General features: G+C 36.8%; 1 protein-coding gene across 2 annotated transcripts; it reads left to right on the plus strand.

Moving 5' to 3' along the window:
* The first annotated feature begins 563 nt into the window (after positions 1–563).
* LOC127652386 (forkhead box protein K1-like) lies at positions 564–23,340 on the plus strand. Of its 2 annotated transcripts, none has more exons than XM_052138494.1 (9): positions 564–1,053; positions 4,281–4,478; positions 12,182–12,338; positions 12,479–12,625; positions 12,763–12,956; positions 15,070–15,236; positions 15,451–15,708; positions 19,910–20,095; positions 20,932–23,340. In XM_052138494.1, exons 1-9 carry the CDS (start codon positions 647–649, stop codon positions 21,129–21,131), a joined length of 1,914 nt encoding a protein of 637 aa, XP_051994454.1. In that variant the 5' UTR covers positions 564–646; the 3' UTR covers positions 21,132–23,340. The 2 variants fall into 2 exon arrangements, with proteins under 2 accessions (XP_051994454.1, XP_051994453.1); XM_052138493.1 differs by having other exon boundaries at positions 565–1,053; positions 19,907–20,095.
* The last annotated feature ends 3 nt before the right edge of the window (positions 23,341–23,343 follow it).

The following is a 23,343-nucleotide window of genomic DNA, read 5'->3' on the forward strand; positions in this document are numbered from 1 at the left end:
AAACTGCGCAGAGTTGTAAAATTAATTTAAATGTCTCCTTGTGAAATTCCAGCATCCAGACTTTGCTTCTGCCTTGTTCTTTCTCTGTTTATAAACAGACAGAGAGCGCAATGGTCGATGGGCTGTGACGTCACCTCTCCAAGCACGTCACATTCTTTTGACCTTTCCAAATATTTTTCACATCGAACGAAAAGTGTTAAACATCATAAGCCACATGTATTTAGTTACAACCCGAGCAGTAGCGCGCAGAGTTGACATCAATTATGTTTTTTTTTGCCACATGTAACGCACGTGTTGCCCGGTTCCAGGAATTGCGATAATATTAACCATTTCTTTACCGGAGAGCTCAGTGTTGGGACTCTGACCAAGCCGAACCTTGTCGAGGAATAAAAAAACAGGTCATACAACCGAATAACTGGACTTTACGACAAATATTCGGAACATCTCATTATCCCCCACTAATTATTTCAAAGCACGTGAAGAGTAAATACATGATTATGATCCACACTGCTCCAATCCGGAAGTCCATGACGCGTTTGCCATGCGCCATCTCCATGTTTTGACTACCACCACCAATAGCAACACAGTGAACCCTGGCAACACACAGCCATTGCGCTTGCAATCCCCACTTCGTTTTGTCAACAAAATGGCTGATTTGGGGGATGATACCGGAGCGAGAGCCCTGTTGGCCCTCAAATCCGCTCCTTGTAGCCCGGTGGGTATATCGATCCCGCCCGTGTACACTCTCTCCTCCTCGACTTCTTCCCGGATCACATCCTCCATGCCCCTCTCCCCTCTGTCGCAGGCCCTCGCGCGGCTGGAAGGCAGGGACTTCGAGTTCGTCATGCGCCAGAGGTCGGTGACTGTCGGGAGGAATTCCTCGCACGGCTCCGTGGATGTCAACATGGGCCACTCCAGTTTCATATCCAGAAGACATCTGCAGATCGCCTTCGAGGAGCCGCATTTCTATCTGCGCTGTCTCGGCAAGAACGGCGTGTTTGTCGATGGCGTTTTTCAGAGGAGAGGCGCACCTCCACTTCTCTTACCGAGGGAGTAAGTTACAAAAATCAGATTTGTCACTCGAAATCAGCCTCTAGACAGATGGCGTGTATTTAGTGAGCTAATGGACTACACATACAAGAGATTAAATTAACGGGCTCAATGCAACGCCTGCTTAATCCAACTAAACTGTTTGCAATTGCAATCTCAAAAACTGTCAGATTAAAAATAAAGACAAAATTGCATAAACAACTATGTTTGTACATTCTCATTAACCCGCCTTTATTTAAAGATAATCTGGCCGTATTTAAAATTAATCTAGCATTGTGATTGTCATACCGGGATGTTTTGTTTATAGTAAAACAAACAGCTTTGAAAGTGACAAGTGATTAAATATTTATTTTCCACACAGTGATATGTGCACCTTTATACTGTAGTATCAAATAAGTGACCCTTGGGTGTTTGTTTTGTAGAGCTTGACGTTTAGGAGAAGTTAAAATACAAACATGGAAAGTTAGACGTTTCACACTTCGACCGCAGGGAGTGTGTGTGTGTGTGTGTGTGTGTGTGTGTGTGTGTGTGTGTGTGTGTGTGTGTGTGTACTATATCAACTGGATCCACCACATGATTTTGAGGTCATATCTTAGATACGGGCCTCATTTATGACACATATCAGTAGTAACCGCTTTGTAATCTTCAGAAGGCAAAGAACAGTGGGGGAAACCTAGTTGTACTACAATACTGCATAGCCTAGGAACATTAAGACAACATTTGAGGATAGTCAGTTGGCAACAACTATTGCCATTCAAGTGTTATCAGCTTTGGAATTCGATTGATTTCAAATATTTGAAATCAAATGATTTAATATGGTATTCCAATTATTTGAAGTTGAGTTCGATTTTCATTTGAATTCAACTTTAAATTTGAATTTATTTGCATATTATCTTGAAGTATAATGATTAAACCTTTCAGTCAAAACTTAACCAAATAGTATTATTACATATTCAGTATTTGTTTAGTTGTTGTTCTGCTTATGCTTGCAATGTAGCAGTGTGAATATTGATATTTCTTTCAATAAAATACAAAAAATCTCCTTAAGAGAACCAATCTGTAAGTGGTTGGTTCTACTTCATTTGATGTCTCTGATAAATTGTACCAAATGTAAACCAGTTTCTGTATCTGTAATCAGTAGAGTTAATCAGAATGAAAGCTGTTCTCATGTTGTTAACATTTTATGCCTCAAATCTAAACACTGATGATTGACAAGTGGTTCAACTAGTTAACTGAATCAGATTTAGGGCCCTGCACATTTGTGTTAAACAGTACCATCAGCAAGTTTGCAGTACCATGTAGTTTCAGCTGATGTTCTGCTCTTTGTGTCTAGGTTTTAATAAAATCACTCTTTGGCTTCCCAGTTCTTATCAGAATTGCTTTCAGTATGTTTGGGTGTCCTAACAATATAGAGTATAATAGATCTATGGAGCTTGTTGTCACTGAGGTCAGAGCAACTATTCCTGCAGACTGCTGTGAAAACACGGACAGACAGAACCAGTAATGGGAACATACCAAGCCAGCCATTCAAAACAAATGCACTGTGTATGCTGTAGCATTAAAAGTGGCTTCCTGGTGCAGCACTTGTGTAAATACAGCCAGTGGAGGCGGTGCAGCAGTTTGTCATTCTCTGACTTCACTGAGGACCATCTGAAAAGGGAGTGCATTTTCCAAACAGAGCCTTAAAAACTGAACTAGTAGGGGTGGCAACAGCACAGACATGGCAATATGATATTATATAAATATCTGGGTCACAATATTATAGTTTTGCCATTCTTTGTTTATTATCATTATATTATTCAAAAGTGTTATATATTGCAATCTTTTACTCACTTCTTTCTCTTTCATTTGCTATGGACTTCGTTGATTCATGCAATTATATTCTCAGCTCGATCTGAGTTTGGAATTGGTCAAATAAGAATGGTTTTGTGTTCGATGCCCTAATGCTGCTGCATGTTTCGCATTGCTGGTCAGTAGGGGTGGGTAAAAAATATTGATTATCCAATGCATTGCAATCTTCATTTGAATGATTTTGATATTGATTCTTAAATCCCAAGTTTGATCTTTTGCTCTATATGCAACCTTCAACTACAATGAGAGGAAATCGCCTGCATTTGCAACCAAATTTCGTGCTATATGGTCTAAAATGTATTAATTTTGCAACTGGCTGGTTAATGTTTAGATTTCACTTACCAGTAATTGTGTAGTATAGTGGTGGAGTAGTGAGATCCTTTCACTGTGTGTTGAGAGTAAAAGTTAATCCTATTAATGCGTTTCCAAAGAAGAGATCCGCACTAACCATTTGTCATTGAATTAATGTCTCTTTTAATACCCTTTCTTTTCTCTACCGTCAGTTGTTGATCAAATACAACAAAAAATATACATTTAATTATATTCACATGTAGCACAGATGAGATGAAGGCATTTGAGTCTTCGCTCTTTAAGATGTTCTCATTTACAGACGCTTTTTACAGAAATGCTGGTTTTGTTAAAGTGACAGTACCGGTTTTAGCAAATGTTTAACAAATCAGTGTTAATACTTGTATATAGTACAAATTATGCAGCTAAAATGTAAACATGCAACATTAAATAATTTTTTATTGATTGGATATATGTGTTTTATTTATGTTTAATTAACTAAAATGATGAAACATTTATCAAATATAATAAGTAAAATTAATATTTTCGTAATATACTTAGTTAGAAGGTCCCTTGTAAAATTAACAGCATCAAAGGGACGTTATAACTAAAATATACCCATATGAATTAATATAGAATCAAATCAAGAGCTTGTGAAAGTAACAATACCCAGCCCTAGTGGTCAGTCTTCCAAATTTTCCCCCAAATATTTATTTAAAATTGTAACTAAATTATAAATTCTTGTGTTGAAAGATCAAAACGGTATTGTTAGGTAAAATATTGCATTTTAATGAGACTTTTTTTTAACAGATTAATAATATTACTTTTTATTTGTTTTTGCTACACAAATTGTCTATAATGATAAAGTAAAAGTCTTATTATCAATCTAAAAAGCCAAGACAAACTCTTAACAGGAGCAAGGACAACATATATTTCCTTTCTTTCATTTTTTGAACGGCATTACTATTGTGTAGTGTGAAGTGTGCACACGAGTGTGGTTTTTTTTCGGCGAAAAATGCTATTTCTTCAAATTTACACTGATATTTAGGCAATTTTAATACATTTTTATTAATCTTTATCCCTCCCTACAGGTGCACTTTTCGATTTCCCAGTACAGTGATAAAGATTCAGTTTACAATGCTTTACCACAAGGAGACACTGAAGGAAGAGGCTCCTGTTTCACCTGTGAGACCACTTTACCCACAAATCTCTCCGCTGAAAATCAGCATTCCTGAAAATGACTTCAGAAGTATGATGAGTCCCCTGCCTTCACCCACAGGAACTATTAGGTATGACTTCATCTGAACAGCTGCAGCACAGAGAACATGACAGTCAGATATCTCTGATATGAGAAGTTGTATATAGCTAGTACATAAAGCATTTGTTAACTCTTCTGGACCTTTTGAAAGTTAACTTTGTCTAAAATATGGTAAAAATGCCATTATTTACACACCCTCATGTTGTTGCAACCCATATACTGTATAATTCTTATTTGAACCATAACAGTATTTGCACATAACGGAATATGCATTTGATATGACATGAGGGTGAGTAAATAATGGCAGAATTAAAATTTTTGTGGTGAACTGTTCCTTTAACTATTGGTTTTCAAGCACAACCCCAGTTCTGCATGAAATCTCATTGTAGCCTCATGGTCAGTGGTGAAGCAGAAACTTACAGCGTCTATCTAATTGGTGTTTTAAGCAAAATGCAAAAAGATATGGAATGTTGTTCTGGCTGAAAAGTTATCACATGTGCTTTACACTGTGTTAAATTGCAGAGAAGCAAATACTGAACCATTTAGCATAGGCTTTTCAGAAATTGCATTTTAATAATGGCGATGAACAGCGGAACAATACATTTAGCATATTTCTATTATTTTATGTCCGTATTAAATCAAAAGTAAAATTGTATTGCATCTTGAGGGATGCATTTTCACCAAGATTTTATATGCAAAAAGATATGTTTTTTTTTTTATTATTATTGTTTTTATGGGTATTTGATGCTGTCACACTTAATTGTTTATTCAAGTTTGTTGCACCAGTGGTGAGAAATGACTCCTGGTGGTCTTTCCACTCTTCTGCACCATGTGTGGTTCTCAGTGCAAACATGCTGTGTGCACATACCATATATGGCATGTGCTGAGCTTGGAGCACTGTGATTGGTGGATCGGAAAGTGTTGTGGTTTGGTGTTTTGAGCCACAGATAGTTTCCTTTTTCCTGGCACCCCCCCCCCCTGATCCTACATCCAAAACAAACACATGCTTTCTGTCCTTCCTGATTACACTTCTGTGTGTAATATTTCCTTCTATTCAGCTTTTCAGACACTCAAACTAGTTTTACACTGCTAAGCTGTAGATTCTACTGTAATATTTATCTCAGGTTTTTCTGAAGTTGCATCAGGAGTTCCAGGATTTACTCACTCTCCACTCTAGTGATTGAGTAGGGACTTTTCCGAGATATTTCTGCCTGCTGGAAAAACAGCAGATGTGTGTACAGTTTTGAATTCTACACACATGGAGCAACTTGAACAACTGCTATATACAGTACAACCAGCTACACCAGCCTTTACTTTGTACATATATGACCTTACTAACCTTAAATGCTGTTTGCTGTTTTTCCTGCTACAATTTCTTTATGCTTCAGGATCATTTTGATGAAGCTAAATGTTGACTGTGATTAACCTAGAATCCGGGATGATCATTTTTTGATTCGGAAGAGATTTCTTTTAGTTAAATGGGTTAATAATTAATCAGTGAAAGAGTTATCCTCTGTAAATCATTTCTTCACACAGCCGTTTGGAATCCCTTTGGCTATGGCTAAGTTCACCAACCTCAGTGTTTATGCTATAGCTTGTTTTGAACTTGAGTTCCACTTGAAGTGGTGGCTTGTTATTGCTTTTCAAAAAAAAATATTTTACAAAACATGCATTCGGTAATATGCATTTGTTGTGCCAAAACATAGCAGTACCTATATACATGCCATATAATACACATTAGAGCTGCATGATTCTTTATAAATTGAGAAATGTTTGCTTAGAATAAAAATTAAGATTCTGAAGAAAAAAAATGCTTATGTGATTTACAAAACCTGGACATATGGGTACTAAACAAAGTAACATGTAATGCACTAGAGGTTCTGACCAAATGTTCTCTACTTCAATCTATGCAATAATGTTGTAAATCAAATAAATACATTTAAAATGTCTAAGTCCACAAGATGGCACATCTGGTTATTACTTATAAATAAATAATGCACTTTTTTAAAAATGGAATAAGTAAAAAATTTAATGATTTAGCCTGTGTCCATGCTAAGTTCAAAGCAAAATGAGCAGAAAAAAAGCTTCATTAACAGTTTTATGTCAACTTAGTTTTTGCAATGGTTGGCAAATATGCAATAAAACACTGTTATTTTACAACTAAAAAAATTTGAATATATGTATGTATGTATGTATATATATATATATATATATATATATATATACACACACACACACACATATATATACACAGTGCATCCGGAAAGTATTCAAAGTGCTTCACTTTTTCCACATTTTGTTATGTTACAGCCTTATTCCAAAATTGATTAAATTCATTATTTTCCTAAAAATTCTACAAACAATACCCCATAATGACAACGTGAAAGAAGTTTGTTTGAAATCTTTGCATCATCTGTTAATGGAAGACGTTTGGAACCACCAGGATTCTTCCTAGAGCTGGCCACCTGGCAAAACTGAGCGATCGAGGAGAAGGGCCTTAGGCGGGGAGGTGACCAAGAACCTGATGGTCACTCTGACAGAGCTCCAGTGTTTCTCTGTGGAGAGAGGAAAACCTTCCAGAAGAACAACCATCTCTGCATGCACTCCAACCAATCAGGCCTGTATGGTAGAGTGGCCAGATGGAAGCCACTCCTCAGTAAAAGGCACATGACAGCCCACCTGGAGTTTGCCAAAAGGCACCTGAAGACTGATCATGAGAAACAAAATTCTCTGGTCTGATGAAACAAAGATTGAACTCTTTGGCCTGAATGTCAAGCGTCATGTCTGGAGGAAACCAGGCACCAATCATCACCTGGCCAATACCATCCCTACAGTGAAGTATGGTGGTGGCAGCATCATGCTGTGGGGATGTTTTTCAGCGGCAGGAACTGGGAGACTAGTCAGGACCGAAGGAAAGATGAATGCAGTAATGTACAGAGACATCCTTGATGAAAACCTGCTCCAGAGCACTCTGGACCTCAGACTGGGGCGAAGGTTCATCTTCCAACAGGACAACGACCCTAAGCACACAGCCAAGATAACAAAGGAGTGGCTACGGGACAACTCTGTGAATGTCCATGAGTGGCCCAGCCAGAGCCCACACTTGAACCCGATTGAACATCTCTGGAGAGATCTGAAAATAGCTGTGCACCGATGCTCCCCATCCAACCTGATGGAGCTTGAGAGGTCCTTCAAAGAAGAAATGGAGAAACTGCCCAAAAATATGTGTGCCAAGCTTGTAGCATCATACACAAAAAGACTTGAGGCTGTAATTTGTGCCAAAGGTGCTTCAACAAAGTATTGAGCAAAGGCTGTAAATACTTACGTACATGTGATTTTTTTATTTTTAATACATTTGCAAAGATTTCAAACAAACTTCTTTCACGTTGTCATTATGGGGTATTTTTTGTAGAATTTTGAGGAAAATAATGAATTTAATCAATTTTGGAATAAGGCTGTAATATAACAAAATGTGGAAAAAGTGAAGTGCTGTGAATACTTTCCGGATGCACTGTATGTTAACAGTTTATATTAAAAACTGTGGCTTTCAGTGTTCTTCAAAAAAATGCTTCAAGCTTTTAAAGGAATTATTCAATAGCCAGTAATTAAATAGAGAACAGAGTAAACAGTTTTTCATCAACAGTAGTTAAACATAAAAAAGGCAAAATTATTCAAAGGCAATGTAGTAAACAAATTACTAAAAGAAAATGTACAGGATTTCTCGTCCGAGTATGTCATTTAGAAGCAATGTAGAAGAGGCATTTGTCATTTTGCTTGTCCTTAAGGTATTTTTGTAATATGGCCCAGCTGTTGTGAAAATGATGCCTCAGAACTGGTCTTCAACCCAGTCCACCCCACCTGCTGTGCCCTCATGCACACAATTGCCTTCCCCTTACCGTTCAGAGAGGCCTGTTTGTCTCTGCCTGCACAACACAATGGAGACTACAGCACAACAATCTTATCTGAGCATTCTGTTGTGCCCTGCTGTCAGAATGCCAACAGTAAAAAATAACACTGCAAGTAATGTAATGGTGCATTGTGGCTGCGTTATGGGAGACTTACTGAACTGTTGACAATTAACGGCAACCTTAAATAGCATGACTTGGGATGTCTTTGTCAGCTTCTGTCTAAATAGACTTATCTTTACATTTCGGAAACCCTGTGGCTTATGGTCCAGTTGCTGATGTGTTGATTATCAGAATCCTCACCGACTTGCAGATTGTTTTTCATGTTAGGTGCGTAACAAGGGATGTGATATTCCTATTGTTTGTGTGGTGCTTCTGTGGCATGCTGTTAATTTTGATTATAGAAGACAATGGGGCTCATTCACTAACCGTGCATACGCACATATTCATACGTGAAACCTGTGTGCAAAACACAGAAATCATGGTTCATCAGTGAGTTGTACCTATTTTTTTCTACATTTACACAGATTTCAGAAGCATAAAAAACATGGAATGTAGTAAGTTGGTGTTTTTATAACTAATTTTTATATTATAATAATTACGGAGTGTGACCTTACAATAAGTATTGTAGATTTTAGAGTAATATAAAATTGTGTAAACTTGTCTTATTTTGTAAAAATTGTGTTTACTGTAAAAATGCATTTAATGTAAAACTGTCAAAATTAATGCTTTAACGCACGCGATTAATTAAAAAAGTTTAACGTGTTAATTCTTCTTAATGCCGATTAACGCATTTACCATTAATAAAGCATAAACCAGCATAAACATTGGTCGGACAAGGGCACCTTTGAAATGTGTCGATGTGTCCGCCCGGAGTCATTACACTTACGGTTACACCACAAAACACACACACAGAAATTCTGTGTCAATGATCAAGTGATAGAGAAAATATCTCTTCACGATATTTGTTGTACAAAACAAGCCCAGATGGGACTTGTGACAGAAAAAAAGTTTTTTGCAAGCATTGCTATGTGCAGTTTAATTACCACAGAAGCGCTCAAGTCTTAACTATCACCAGAACTCAGAATGAGACGTTTTTTGTCTGCTGCGCTTTTCATGTGGAGTTCAAAGCTTTATAGGGTGGAAGGCTGTGTTTGGGAAATGTTAATAATGCATTATGTTGTTACGTGTTGTTTTTGTTTCCTAAAAACACATAACATTTTCCTAACATCCTTACACCTTTTAAAGTCCCCACCCTTAATCCTCGCACATACCAAAAAAAAAAAAAGTAACCTGGTTTACTTTGTCGCTGGTAACTTTGTCGTTGTCGAGTTGAAAGTTTGGATATAACCACACAGACAATGTTCGGAAGCAATTCTATCACACATAGTCTCATGTTGACACATTTAATATTTGAGTGTTAAGAAACAATCACACATTTTTGAAAGTATAACCATATTTTACTTGCTTATTCGTGGTGCTTTTTAGTAAGACCCCCTCGTGACTTCTGTGCATTTTCCATTTCTCTTTTTGATTTATAACTATTAGCACCTTATTAGGGTTGCAGCGGTATACCGGTTTCATGGTATACCACGGTTTGAAAATTGACTGTTATCATACATGTACATTTGCTTATCTATGGTATTGGGAAGAAGATGCAACCGGACGGAGAATCTTTCATGCGCTTGCGCATCTCCTTTCCTCCTTGTCTGCCTGTCAGACTCATCGACATGCGTTTTACACACACACACACACACACACACACAAATGCAGCAGAGAAAATGTCCGAGAGAGGCAAGGCGAGGGGGTCTGACATGAGTGTGTGTGTCGTGTGAGTTAAAGCAGTGTTTCTCAACTGGTCTATTTGGACTGGGTCGCTCGCGGACGGCATGGAAAGAACAATGCCATGGTTCTCCCATTGAAGATATTTCGGCAGCCGCCCAAGTGATCTATTTAGGACTGCCGAGGCAGATTTAATGATATTATCGCTAAAAGCAGACATGGGCAACATACAGCCCGAGGTCCGGATCAGGCCCTCCACATGGTTTAACATTGCCCGTGGCTCATTTATCGTAAAAGCGTTTTTTTATTTTATTTGGGATATTTCAGTTAACTTGCATTGGGACCTAACGCTTAAGCGGTTAACATGCTCAGGGTTGCCAGATAAGAGACACAACACCCCCAGTTTGAGATTTATACTTGTGCAAATTGGAAATATTCTGCCTAATGTTTTACTTATTTTGTGCAATCTGGCAACCATGCACGTCTCGCTTTACCCTTTGAACAAATTTAGCGATCTGTAGTGCAATATTCTGCTCAAGGAAAAGTGTTATACGGCTACTCTGTGTCCATTCTTGAGGCTGCTTGTGAAGTTTGGTGCTGCTTGGCAGGTAAACCTTCTCAGTGATTCAATTAAATATAAAAGTAGATCTCAGCATCATTGACGTGAGCAAAAGCAAGCCAGAGACGAATATGTTTATGTATTTTTTATTTGTGCAATTTAGAAATGTTGAAGTCCCTTCACACCTGTATGTTAATCTAACTCTTGCAGTAATCATTTATCATAGTCATGCAGCCGGTGTTAGTCTGTTGTGTGCTGAAAGTCAAACGTTGACATCAGCAACAAAAATAATGTCACTTGATGCATGTCCTTGTACTGGAAAACCATGAACATCTATGCAACATAAAAGGAAATGCAACCCAGGATACATTAAATACAGGTTATGTTTAATCTATGGCAGGTCGCCACTTGATGTCCAATGTAAAGTCTGTCCTGAAGCAAAACCATTTGAGAAGCGCTGAGATAAAATTACAGACAGGAGCAGTATATATTAACTGTTAATAATCATAGGACATTACTTTAAAAGCTCACACAGCTGATGTTATTTTTTATTTAGTAATTAATTTAACATATAAACTAACATGCTTTAGTTATATAACATGTTATAGTTACATGCTGTTTTTTATCATGTTTATAATTCAAATTATTATTATTATAATTCTGTTAGCTTTCTTATTTTTTCTATTTATTTTATTTTCAAAAGGGAGACCTTTTTTTACACATACTTCAATAAAATAAATGGTTTCAAGTTTCAATTATAATAGTGTTTGCTCAAAAATAAATACATTTATAAAATAAGCCATTGTGTAATACCGTGAAACAGTCAGATTTTTTTCATCAAATTGTTTATGTGCAGGAGTGTTGGTTATTCATGTTTTTTGAAAGCTATAGGATGCTCCCTTGCTCCCTATTTAGAGAATGACTTAACCTCCATTGTGCTGTCTGTCTGCACTGGTCTCAGAACAGTTTGAAATGCACCTTATTTTCATCCTACCTCCATATAAAGCCTCTGAAAGCAACATCTTTTCACTTTTGGATGAACCCATTGATTCTCAATGTACAGTAATGTGAAAATGTACAGTGAATATAGGAATGCATTTACTGATGTTAATGAATAGAACCGTATTGTGCAGTGATAACAAAATAAAATATAAAACATTTATATTAAAATGAAGTGAAATGACCCACAAATGTTTTAAAGTTTAAAGTTATTCAAAATAACTAACATGTTTTTTCTACTTTTGAGGAAAATCAACAGAAGGCTGTTGTGTCACATGACTCAGTGCAGCAGAAGTTAACCCTTTAAATAACAGTCTAGGGGGTCTTGTGAACAGTATTCAGTTGGGTTTTATTCATTTAAATTATGCGTTCCGTATAGCAAAGTCAAAATACAGGGGTCACACAAGGTTAAGGTAAATAACCCAGATTATACCTTTACACTCTGGAACAGTGTCCTTACCCTCTGCTCTCCCTCTCCTCTTGACATAGTGTTCCCAATTCCTGTCCAGCGAGTCCTCGTGGAGCTGGATCTTCAGGATACCGCTTCGGACACAACATCACCTCAGACCTTCAGTTGGCAGCTGAGTTTGCAGTCAAGGCTGTATCAGAACAGCGCACTGAAGCCACTGGAGGAGATAGTCCTAAGGTAAGAGCCTTCACGATCCTTTGCTGGATGCTGTTGATAATGCACATCAAGCATATGTGAGTGCAACTGAGCCACAGCAATTTACGCTCCCCACTCTATATAATATATAATATAATATAATTCTTTATTTTTATTTTTAGGATGAATCCAAACCTCCATATTCATATGCTCAGCTGATAGTTCAGGCCATCTCGTCTGCACTGGACAGACAGTTAACACTAAGCGGCATCTACGCTCACATCACCAAGTATTATCCCTACTACAGGACAGCCGACAAGGGCTGGCAGGTCAGTTTATCTACCAATTCAGCTCTACTTTCCTTCTCTTCAGACAGTGCTTTTTATCTGGTAAATGTGATTTGTGATTTATTGTTAGCTTTGACATTTTTGTGAGCTAATTTGGTTTCTGTAAATCATATTTCCAGAATTCCATCAGACACAACCTGTCTCTGAACCGCTACTTTATTAAAGTGCCACGCTCACAGGAAGAGCCAGGAAAGGGTTCATTCTGGCGTGTAGACCCCTCATCTGAGGCCAAGCTGGTGGAGCAGGCCTTCCGAAAGCGTCGGCAGAGAGGTGTATCCTGCTTCCGCACACCCTTCGGTCCACTCTCCTCCAGGTGGGTGCTCTCAGACAGATTAACCACACCTCTGCACCCTGCTGTCTCTCTTATAACACTGTTATATCCCTCTATACCTCTCACAGGGTCTTCTATATTAGCCTGTTAGAAGATTGCTTAGACTCTTATTTTTGTCCCCACCCCCTCTCAATATATTTCTTCAATGGGCAGGACAAAGTAAGTCTGCAGACTTTTTGTGTTTGATCGGTTTCATTTGGGTGATTTCTGCTTAGTTCACCCAAAAATAATCATCATTTACTCACCCTCATACCATCCCAGATGTGTGTGACTTTCTTTCTTCTGCAGAACACAAACAAAGGTTTCAGCTTTGAATATCTCAGCTTTGTACAATGCAAGTGGATGGTGACCCAAATTTTGAAGCTCCAGGTTTCCCGTAGACAATGTTGCCAGATGCCAGCAAGTTTTTCCAGCCCAAAACCTCGTCAAAAACCGCGAGAATGCACAAAAAACCGCCCAAATTTGTTTTGGCTTGTTTCTCGCTATGGTTTCTCGTTCAAACACATGATAGTCATTTTTATCCACCCGCCCAAACCCATTTTTGCCCGCAAAAAAGATTGCAAACCGCCCAATTGGGCGGGAAACCGCCAAATCTGGCAACCCTGCCGTAGATCCTTAAAATCTTAAAATGTCTTGAATTCAGTTTTATGAAATTTAAGTTAATAAAAGTCTTAAATATCTTAAATGATACAACAAAGTCTTAAATTGTATTTAAAGAGGTCTTAAATTTGGGAGTGGAACGACTGTAATTTAATGTTACGGCTGTTAGGTGTATAACGATAATCATCAGGAAAATATTCCAATTATTTGTGAAAAAGGCATCGATCCCAAGCCTACTAGGCTTGATCATGGTTACAAGCTTAATTACACTACCTAGTGCTTGAAGCACATACAAAATGGCGCTAGGAAATTTAATCAAGCTTAAAATCATAATCGCCAAAGTAACTGCAGATTGGTTATATTTTGGTCTGTTCTCATCCAAAATCGATTAGATCTCTTCAGAAGAAATGGATTAAACCATATAGTCATATAGATTACTTTTATGCTGTCTTTAAGTGATTTTTGGAGCTTTAAATATCTGGTTACCATTCACTTGCTTTGTATGAACCTATAGAGCTGAAATATTCTTCAAAAAATGGTAGATGATGAGAGAATTTTCATTTTTGGGTGAACTGTATTTTAAAGAGTCACTTGTCAAAGCAGTTGTTCCATCTGATCTCTGGTTTTGAAAGCTCTGTATGATATTGCATTAGGCTTTGAGGCAGGGTCGAAAATTAACACTCGCCACATGTGGCTAAAAATTGGCTTTGCAGGGTATGATAAACAGAGTTACCCATTATGTTATTGAGAATTTCAACAATGCATGGTTTCATTGGCAATTTAAGGATTATATTCTGACTAACACTGACATAAATGACATGTGCAAATCAAAACTATATTAAAAGATTGTGAGTCTGACGGGGTACTATTAACCTTGAAATATCAGGAATTGCCTGAAAAATTATTTGTAAATATATTAACATAATAAAAACTTTTAAATGTCAGAGAACAGTCAAGGGAATTCCTATAGTGAAAATAATTGTCTAGTTCATCAGCTAGAAACTGACTATAAAAGTCCTTATCCAGTTATCACAAACAACTTGAAAGTCATGGAAATTCGTCAAAAGAAGTGGGAAAAGAAAAGGTTATTATTATTTTTTTATCAAATTACCGATACGTTTTTGCGCATTCATGGCATTAAGCCACTAATACGAAAATACAAGCAACAGATTAAGATGAGTTTTGACATTTTTGTGTGAGATATCATTTAACTGACACCTTCACTCAGAAGCTCATAATATTAGTAAACTAAATTATTAATTTGTCATAATGAAATAATGGTAAATACAGATTCATGGTTGGCAAAAATGATTTAGCGATGGATTCAATTGACATTAGCAGGTCAGGCAAAAAGGTAATTTTGGACCCTGCTTGGAGAGAATCATCTGTTCAGATGTTTGTTGCATTCACAGTGTGTATGAAGGTTTCTCTGTGAGAAGATATTCAGGCAGAGCTTTTAATGAGAGTGAATGACAGATCATTGTGTTGGTTTCAGGAGTGCCCCAGCATCTCCCACACACTCTGGCCTCCTCTCTCCACATTCAAGTGGCCTGCAGACCCCTGAGTGTTTGTCTCGGGATGGGTCACCAGTGTCTCATGAGCATGATTTTGGCTCCAAGCTTGCTTCTGTGCCCGAGTACAGATACTCACAGAGTGCACCAGGTAAGCGAGTGTTCTTGACAGCATTGTTGAGTTGAAGCAACACTAACTTGACAAAAGTTTTCAACAGCAAAATAGTGCTACTTTAACTGTAGTTTCACTACTTAAACTTATGAGTAGCTTTTAGCTTGGCAAGCAACAGATATAAAGAAGCTTCCCCAACACTGGTGTCTGACTGTATATTCTTTCACTCGCTAAAATTGCTCTTGTCTCACAGGCTCTCCAGTGAGCGCCCACCCTGTAATCATGGCCGTACCACCTCAGCCCTCATCCGTGATACCCAAACCTGTGGTTTACATGCCGGCCTCAATCATTAGCTCCTCCCAGGCCTCTGGTCAGGCCATTCATGTGGTGCAGCAGGCGCCAGCTGTCACCATGGTCCGTGTAGTGACCACCTCTACAAACTCTCCCAATGGCTACATCCTGGCTAACACTTCCTCCTCCAGCTCTGTAGATGGATTTAGAGATCAGAGAGGTAAAAAGCACCCATTTCTTCTTATACAGTTGAAGTCAGAAGCTTACATACACCTTAGCCAAATACATTTAAACTCAGTTTTTCACAATTCCTGACATTTAATCGTAGAAAACATTCCCTGTCTTAGGTCAGTTAGGATCACTATTTTAAGAATGTGAAATGTCAGAATAATAGTAGAGAGAATTATTTATTTCAGCTTATATTCCTTACATTATATTCCCGGTGGGTCAGAAGTTTACAGACACTTTGTTAGTATTTGGTAGCATTGCCTTTAAATTGTTTAACTTGGGTAGTCTTCCACAAGCTTCTGACATTAAGTTGCTGGAATTTTGGCCCACTCCTCCAGACAGAACTGCTGTAACTGAGTCAGGTTTGTAGGCCTCCTTGCTCGCACATGCTTTTTCAGCTCTGCCCACAACTTTCTATCGGATTGAGGTCAGGGCTTTATGATGGCCACTCCAATACCTTGACTTTGTCCTTAATCCATTTTGCCACAATTTTGGAGGTATGCTGGGGGTCATTGTCCATTTGGAAGACCCATTTTTAACCAAGCTTTAAATTCCTGGCTGATGTCTTGAGATGTTGCATCAATATATCCACTTAATTTACCTTCCTCATGATGCCATCGACATGCTTCACAGTTGATGGTGTTCTTCATCTTGCAAGCCTCAACCTTTTTCCTCCAAACTTAACGATGGTCATTATAGCAAAACAGCCCAATTTTTGTTTCATTAGAGCAAAGGACATTTCTCCAAAAACTGAACGATGTGCACCGGCAAACTGTAGTCTGGCTTTTTTATGGTGGTTTTGGAGCAGTGGCTTCTTCCTTGCTGAGCAGCCTTTCAGGTTATGTCGATGCAGAACTCATTTTACTGTGGAAATAGATACTTGTCTACCCGTTTCATCCAGCATCTTCACAAGGTCCTTTGCTGTTGTTCTGGAATTGATTTGCACTTTTCACACCAAACTACATTCATCTCTAGAAGACAGAATGCTTCTCCTTCCTGAGCATTATGATGGTTGCATGGTCATGTGGTGTTTATACTTGCATACTATTGTTTGTACAGATGAATGTGGTACCTTGAGGCAATTGCTCCCAAGGATGAACCAGACTTGTGGAGGCCAAATAATTTTTTTCTTGACTGATTTCTTTTGATTTTCTCATGATGTCAAGCAAAGAGGCACTGAGTTTGAAGGTAGGCCTTAAAATATATCCACAGGTACACCTCTAAATGTCACCAATTAGGCAATTAGCCTATCAGAAGCTAATTGTCTAAAAGCTTGACATCATTTTATGGAATTTTTCAAGATGCTTAAAGGCACAGTTAACTTGGTGTATGTAAACTTCTGACCTGCTTGAATTGTGATATAGTCAATTAAATGTGAAACAATCTCTCTGTAAACAATTATTGGAAAAATTTGTCATGTCATGCATAATTTAGATGTCCTAAACGACTTACCAAAACTATAGTTTTCTATGCCTTGTAGCATTCTGTGGTCAAATATAGTAACATATATTCTAGTGCTGCCACCAACCAAAGATTTTCCTAGTCGACTAGTAGGCGTAAGTTTAAGCCATTAGTCGACTAGTCACGTTTATGATATAAAATTAAATGTGTGTGTGTGTGTATATATATATATATATATATATATATATATTGTTTTGATCACATTTATATATTTATAATGTGCTTTATGGTTTGAGTTTGAAGTGCGATTTGAATTTAGAATTCTTATCAGTTATATTAAATAAATACAGTTCTACATGTATTTAAATGCTAAACCATAATAATATACATTTTACAAGCGCACGCATGAAGCGAGCCGCAGTGACACCGGGAAAAGCGGTAATGATTCTGAATGTGTCGGAAAAAACAGCAAGAGACTGTCTGAACATTTTGTTAATTTATAGAGAAATGCACATTAGGGTTGTGCCGACAGATGATGATCTCGGGGATCGATGATGGTCAGAGTGATCACAAATAGCTGATGCTGATGATGTCAAGATGATATTTGGCTTGTTTTCCATGTATGAAATTATTATTATTAGGCTGTTATTATTATCAACTTAATATTGCAAATAATTTGCCCATAGACACACACACGCGCTTGAAGAAACACTCTTTATTAGATTATTAAGAATAGATGCCAGAAAAGCAGTCATGCACATGTATGACGTGCTGTTTGTACGGAGGAGTGCAGTTTTGTGGAACACGCACGCGTATGTTAAAGGTTTTCTGTTTTCTCTCTTTCTTTTTTTCTGTCTTCTGAATTCTTTTTTTTTTTGGCTCGGGAGGTGTTTTGAGTTCAGTTCCCTTTATTTCCACTGAGCAGTTTATTGTGAACGCAACTCTGCAGCCTGTAAAATAATACAAACTATATAAAATAATACAAAATGTATAAAATAATACAAAAACACGTTTACCTCGAACCATGATTTATATTTCAGTGATTATTATCATCATTATAATTATTATTTTTAGTATATAAAATAATCATATTATAATGTTAATATATTAAATTATTGTAATTAAATATTATAATTATATTTATTAATATATCATTATTAAATTAACAATACATAATTGTTTTTATGTTTTCATTTGTGTAAGTAATTTTCCGCCTGCATGTTTAGACAGATTCTTGCCTGACGGTAAATGGAAAGGTGGCTGCTATATATATATATATATATATATGTATATATTATTGTTTTGATCACTTTATTATTTTAATTGCTTTTTCGTTTCGTTTGAAGTGCGTATTTGAATTTAGAATTCTTTTCGTTTTTTAAATAAATACATTTAATTTTCAGTGCAAAATCACTAAAGTAGAATATTCACCAGTCCCTCAGCCGGGTGTTGCTGATGTGATTTGATATTGTGATAACTCTGTATCAGTCTTCTCACATTGTAATTTGTAAGTTTTAATTACTCAAATCAATATTTCATGTCTGTTTATTCATTTATTTGGTAAATAACCATGTAATAAGTGGGAAAATATATAATCAGCCAGTCGTTATCGAAACTAAAACCTTTCAGGGTGATATAAAACCATTCTGTGTCTGTTTTTTTGGAAAACAAATTAAATATTTACTATCTATATTATCCCTTACAAATTATTATAGTTTTGACATGTAGTTCAGATATGAATCTAAAGACCTATTCACAAAACAACACAACACATTTTGCAGATGAAAATCAACCATGATTTTTTGCACTAGACATATGCACACTATGTCCAATGTGTTTGTTTGTTTGTCAGTTTTTTTAAAAAGAAAATTTTGTATACTGGAACAAAAATGCTCTCTCCAGTCATTCATGTGCATTAAAACTTAACGCAGTGGTCTCTTTTTTTTTTTTTTTTTTTTTTTTGTCTTGCCCCATTTGAAATTAGAAAAACCCACTAGGCCTACATAGTTGTGTTATTTTCTATATACTTTTTATTTTACATAAAACATTTTAACTAGGTTTATATACTTAAAGAACATCTGAAAATAGAATAAATACACATTTTTGATTTTGAGCAATGTTAATATATAATAGTTTGCCATAATTTACTCCAAACCAGTACTTTTTTTTTTTATCCGTGAAACACAAGATTGAGGGATGAGAGGATCATGATTGTGACTGCCAAGCTCCAAAAGCTCATAAAAACACCATACAAGTTGTCCGTATCACTTAGGCGCTACATTTCAAGTCTACTGAATCCATTCAATAGCATTGTGTCAAGAACAGACCAAAATGTAAGCAAATTAAATTCACTGAAATTCATGCTTCACCATTTCAAATCTGATGCGTACGCAAGCACGTCTTCGTTTACTTTAGTGTAGTGCAATGAGTGCACATGACAGGCTGATACCACATGAGGAGAAAAAGGAGTTCTTCAGTCATCGCAGCAAATTTAAATGTGAGAAAGTGAATGAGATTCGAGACTGTCTTCCACGCCGCACACACTTTGTGAATCACAGTCTTAATGCGACCCATTTGAGAATACAGATATCAACAACTTGGTGTCTATTTGGAATGCTGGTTCAGATAAGTGACCCCAAAACCTTACATTTAATTGGTCGAAAAAGGTTTATGCTGAGCAAAGAAAAAGGTCACATCATCAAGGTGTTAATTTTTGCATCTGGTGTGAAAGAGTCCATATGGTTTTTTGTTTTTTGCTCCTTAACCGTCTCTCTTGTCTGTGTGTGCAGTAGATGAGATGCCTGTGGTTGGAAGTAGAGTTATTCAGGCTGTAGGAAGTCACATAAGCTCCGCCAATAGGGGGCAGCAGAGCTACACTGTTGTTCAGCAGAGCGCCATACACCAGCTTCCCGTGCAGACGATTGCTCAGAATGGCAAACATGCACTCCCTATCACCAGTGTATCATCCAGTGCTTATGGTATGTGTGCCTACTGTTCTGAAGCTGGTCAAGAGCTTCATTTGATTTGGTTTGTCAATTAATAAGTGGACTAAATTGAGATCAAAGTCCACTTTCAAGGCTAGGGATGTAAGCGCTTTTGTCAGTCAGTGACAAATCGCTCTAAAAATATAAAAATTGCATACAATATTAAAGAATTATTCTGGGTTCAATACAAGTTAAGCTCAATCGACAGCATTTGTGGCACAATGTTGATTACCACAAAAAATTATTTTGACTTTCCCTTCCTTTTCATAAATAAATGCAAAAATCAAGGGTCCAGTGAGACACTTACAATAGAAGTGAATGGGGCCAATCTGTAAACATTAAAATACTCATTGCTTCAAAGGTATAGCCACAAGACATAAGCAATATGTGCGGTAACATGAATTTAGTGTTGTAAAATCACAACCTTTCTGTGTAAATTCTGTGTTGTAGCCAAGTTGTAGCCATTGCCTTGACAATTAAATGTTATTAACAAACCCTAAAACAATTGTAAAATTGATGATTTAAACAACTTTACAGCTCTGAGTTTTCACAGAATAATTAATGGCAGTGCTTTTATCAAATTATAAGTTTCACATTAGTGCATTTAAACCCTTTAAAAATTGGCCCCATTCACTTCCATTGTAAGTGCCTCACTGTTACTCAGATTTTTGCATTTTATTTTATTTTATTTTTTAAAGGAGGTATGAGTCAAACTGATTTTTTGTAGTAATCTACATTATCGCACAAATGCTGTCAATCGACTTGTATTGAACCCACAATATTCCTTAAATTAACTAATGTAACCTGTGGCCTCTTCCTTTTGCCCTCAGCTCTTACCAATCCTCTGCAGATCTTGGCTGCCCAGGCCTCAACATCCCCTCCTGTTTTAGTCAACAGGCCTACTAGCAGGGAGGTCGTAGAGTCCGGTAACTATGAGCCCGAGCCCAAACGGCACAAAATGGAGGAGGATTCTGTCGCTCCAGTCCCACAACCTGTTATTGTTGCAATGAACCAAGAGGCCAGCGAATGAATGAGTGAGTGGAAGAGTCGATGATGGATCTTTAAAGCACGTTCCTCAATATCAGGAAAGTGTCTTGTTTTCGTTCAACCAAGGACTTTAATGTATTGAAAACGACAAACCCGAACACGGGTAACTGAATCGAATGTTTTGTATAAAGAGGTTAAAAATTGTGTTTCATGGAGTGGGGGTATATTGAGCTACATCTGGAAGCATTAAAATTCAATGCTCGAACAGTTTTAATTTTGTAGGGGTTTTTAATCGTGGAAAGAATGTCCCTCAAAGGTATGAAGAGAGGTGCATGTGTGCCGCCAAGTAGTTCCTCACAAGGTACAAGTGAGAAAGTTCTTACTTTTGGGTTGGGGTGGGACCAATACTTATGCAGCTATTACAGATTGAGAACACGAGTCTCTCCGAATTGAAGCAGTATATATAAATGGGGTCACAGGAAGCTGTTACTTCAGTTTCCTGTGCAGCCTTTGTGAGGATTTATTTATCTCTCTGTTCAAAAAGGCTTAGAAATATTAAAATAAGATTGTTACTACTAAAAAGCACATAAAGCATCCTACAAAATAGATATAGAAGCCTTTCTAGATGGAGTTTAAAATACAATGTTGTAATGTACTTTTTTTCTTTCTTTTTTTCTTTTGTGTGGAGGACTCGCTTGCTTATTACAAAGAGAAATGTCTAGAAAATGCTCATTTCTAAATTGGTCTATATTTAGCGTGAAATTAAAAAGAACTCAATGAATGTAAGTACCGTTTGTTTGTTTATTGTTATGGTTCATGGCACCCATTTTTGACCTAAAAAGTTTATTAAAAAGTTCAAATGTGTTTGTGGACAAATTTGTCCTATTATGTGTTTTAAGAAGTGAAATAACTAAGTTTAAAGTTAATTACATTTAACGTTGCTCAGTTGTATCTGTCCATAGCACTTAGGCCAAAATTGTGCTTTGTAGATATCTTGCATAGTAACATGATCAGGACTGCATCAATTGATGAAAGCAAGTAAACATTAGGTTGAAATTTTGGGACGGGCTTCATGTCAACCAAATGCTTTGCCATTTCTAAGACCCAGGACTGTAACTGTTAATATTGATTGTTGGAGAGGATGTGGCCCTTTAAAGATCATAGAAGCCACTAAATGAATGTTCAATATCTTTTTCTGAGCATTCAAGACCTCACAATTATTTGCTCCTTTAAGAAGCTTATTTTAGTAATATGCACAAAAGCAGCCTTTAATGAGCCTTTCTAATTTTACAAAGAGAAGAGTCAATATATATTGTTAGAATCATCAAAAAGGTTTTTCAAGACAATCACTAATGGGATAGTTCAGTAACTGCTCTATATTTAGCAAATTATATGCACCACAAATGTGGAAAAGAACCCTACAGTACTTTCTAAGTAAGCTAAATGTTATCTTTAACTTATTTGTATGCTAACGTAGTTGTACAATGACCGTACAGTGTTCCTTTTGTAGTAGAAATGGAAAGGATACTTTAACAGACCAAATACATATCCTCATTATTAGTGCCTTAGCACTACTACTTTCAGGACTCAAAAATTCATTGTGATATACTATTTTAAGAAAACAACTCCCAACTTTGAAACTTAAAGAAGTTCATTTTCAGGTTTGTTGGAAACGGCACACATCATTCAGCTGTCTAACACACAGCTGTTTACATTGACCTAGAATGTAGGAATCTAGAAGAATAGATATGATGTGGACTTTTGATAGAAATCGACTGAGCAATACGATAAAAGTAGACATGAAATTAAATATTACGAGTTTCTCTTTATTATTTGACAATTTATGTATGCATCAGTGCTCACTTGCAGCTCAATTTTGTAAGGTAGATTAAAAACCTTTGATTTCCGCACAATAAAGAGTGATCTGTATCACATCTCCATAAACATCTTAGTCTTTTGGAGAACAGCATTAACAATGGTTTTAACACTGGGCATTGAAAAAACACTTGGAAAAGCTTCAACTATCTGTGATTGTATGATAAATTCAAACATTACTAAAGCTGTATATATTTGGATATAATTATGGCCTTTCAGAGAGTTCTCCTTATTAGTCAGATTTGTTAAGGGACACTTTGATGTGTCAAATCTTTCCTATGTGGGATTTAATAAACAAATGAGACCACCACTATTTCATTACAAGTCTGTTCTTTTGTTTCATATATTCATTTTCCTTTTTTTTTTTTCTTTTTTTTTTG

The sequence above is a fragment of the Xyrauchen texanus genome, chromosome 12, assembly GCF_025860055.1.
Source record: "Xyrauchen texanus isolate HMW12.3.18 chromosome 12, RBS_HiC_50CHRs, whole genome shotgun sequence".
Taxonomy (NCBI): Eukaryota; Metazoa; Chordata; class Actinopteri; order Cypriniformes; family Catostomidae; genus Xyrauchen; species Xyrauchen texanus.